At 57.3% G+C, this 1,611-nt stretch overlaps 2 protein-coding genes across 4 annotated transcripts in view; one reads left to right on the top strand and one right to left on the bottom strand.

The window, feature by feature from the left end:
• Positions 1-1,425, bottom strand: part of ZCCHC17 (zinc finger CCHC-type containing 17) — an 18,239-nt gene extending 16,814 nt beyond the window's left edge. The window contains exons 1-3 of one of the 3 annotated variants that reach the window (XM_017830542.1): positions 1,408-1,425; positions 1,020-1,125; positions 4-59 (exon numbers count right to left, since the gene is read on the bottom strand). In XM_017830542.1, the coding sequence (XP_017686031.1) occupies positions 4-59; positions 1,020-1,061 (98 nt within the window). In that variant the 5' untranslated portion in view covers positions 1,062-1,125; positions 1,408-1,425. The other 2 variants (XM_017830541.1, XM_017830540.1) reach the window with 2 other exon arrangements.
• Positions 1,426-1,431: 6 nt separating this feature from the next.
• SNRNP40 (small nuclear ribonucleoprotein U5 subunit 40) overlaps positions 1,432-1,611 on the top strand; it is a 12,792-nt gene continuing 12,612 nt past the window's right edge. Inside the window, exon 1 of the mRNA XM_017830513.1 lies at positions 1,432-1,477. Coding sequence (XP_017686002.1) covers positions 1,432-1,477 — 46 coding nt within the window. The remainder of the gene's footprint in view (positions 1,478-1,611) is intronic.

Genomic DNA, 1,611 nt, shown 5'->3' with positions numbered 1-1,611 from the left:
CCTTGTTTCCTGCAGCCTGGAATTTTGATAAATGCCCCATAATCTGTCACTGCAGCAACCTGTGAAGAAAATCCAACACAGCAGCTGAAGGGAAACTCTCCACAAAGCCCCGTTTTTAAATAACAGCTCAGAAAATGCACAAGAAACCTACAATTTCGGGGTTCTAAAAGCCTTTAAAGTTTTGTTTAAGTGGATAATTGTAATATATATTATCTTTGCAATATAATTGTTTGTGTAATATATAATATATGTTATATAAAGTAAAATTGATAATTTATAACACTAAATAAATTTATTTAAGTTATTAAAAAGCTTTTTTAAATGGATCTTTAACCTCATCTCATTCCACCTCCTGCCGTGGGCAGGGACACCTCCCACTAGCCCAGCTTGCTCCAAACCCTGTCCAAGCTGGCTTTGGACACTTCCAGGGATCCTGAGGCAGCCACAACTTCTCTGGAAATTCTATCCCAGCCCCTCACCACCATCACGGGAAACAATTCCTTCCCAATATCCCCCCCAAATCTCCCCTTTTCCAATTTGAAGCCATTCCCTGTGTCCTGTCCCTCCATCCCTTTTCCCCAGTCCCTCTCCAGCTCTCCTGGAGCCCCTTTAGGCCCTACCAGGGGCTCTCAGCTCTCCCTGGAGCCTTCTCTTCTCCTGGGGAACCCCCCCAGCTCTCCCAGCCTGGCTCCAGAGCAGAGGGGCTCCAGCCCTGGAGCATCTCCGGGGCCTCCTCTGGACTCTCTCCAGCAGCTCCACGTCCCTGTGGTGTTGTTCCCAGGGCTGGGGCAGCTCTGCAGGGGGATCTGAATTCCCCCCTCCTGTACCGCCGCACAAACACCCGCACACGAACACACCGCTCCACAAACACACAGGGGTGTGCGCGGCACAGAACCGCCAGCCACCCAAACCCCCTAACGCAACACAACAGAGACGCAAAGACAGCTAAAACAACATAACAACGGCCCAAAGAGCGTGGCCCAGGTCGCGACACCGCCGCCCCCGGCCGCTCCCCGCACCTCTCCCTGGAAGATCGCGTAAAGCTCGGGCAGCGGCTCCATCGCCTCCGAAGGTCCCAGAAGCGGCAGATGGGTTCACCGCAGGCTATCGCATCTCCCCTCGGGGCTGCTGAGAAAAGAGACACTGAATTAACGCCTCAATCCCCTCACAGAACCCTCAGAGAACCCGCAGGCGCCCAGCGGCTCCAGGGACAGGAGGGGACGGCTGGACCCGAGCAGAGCCCGCGGTGCCGCGCTGAAGGACGGACCTGGCGCGGTGGGACAACACGGCGCTGCCCGGGGGTCGTGGGGCAGCCGTGACCCCTCAGCGCCCACGGCGGCAGCACTGAACCTTCGCCATCGCCCTCAGCCGCCCCCACCGGCCACCGCCGCCATTGCTGCTCCTCACCCTGAGAGACCGCTCAGTGCGCCAATGGCCGCGCGCGATGCTGCGTGGCACTCAGCCTCAGCCAATCAGCGTTAGTTGTATAAACAAGGGGCATGCCTTCCACCAATCAGAGCCAGGCGCGCCGGCGGGCACCGCGCATCCCCTTCTAACCCCGCGCGCCGCAGGGAGGGCGGGACATCCAGCGGGACGGCGGGACATCCAGCG

Source organism: Lepidothrix coronata, unplaced genomic scaffold (genome assembly GCF_001604755.1).
Source record: "Lepidothrix coronata isolate B3197 unplaced genomic scaffold, Lepidothrix_coronata-1.0 Scaffold180, whole genome shotgun sequence".
Lineage (NCBI taxonomy): Eukaryota > Metazoa > Chordata > Aves > Passeriformes > Pipridae > Lepidothrix > Lepidothrix coronata.
Note: the sequence above shows the minus strand (reverse complement) of the source record. Positions and strands in the feature narration are given on the sequence as shown.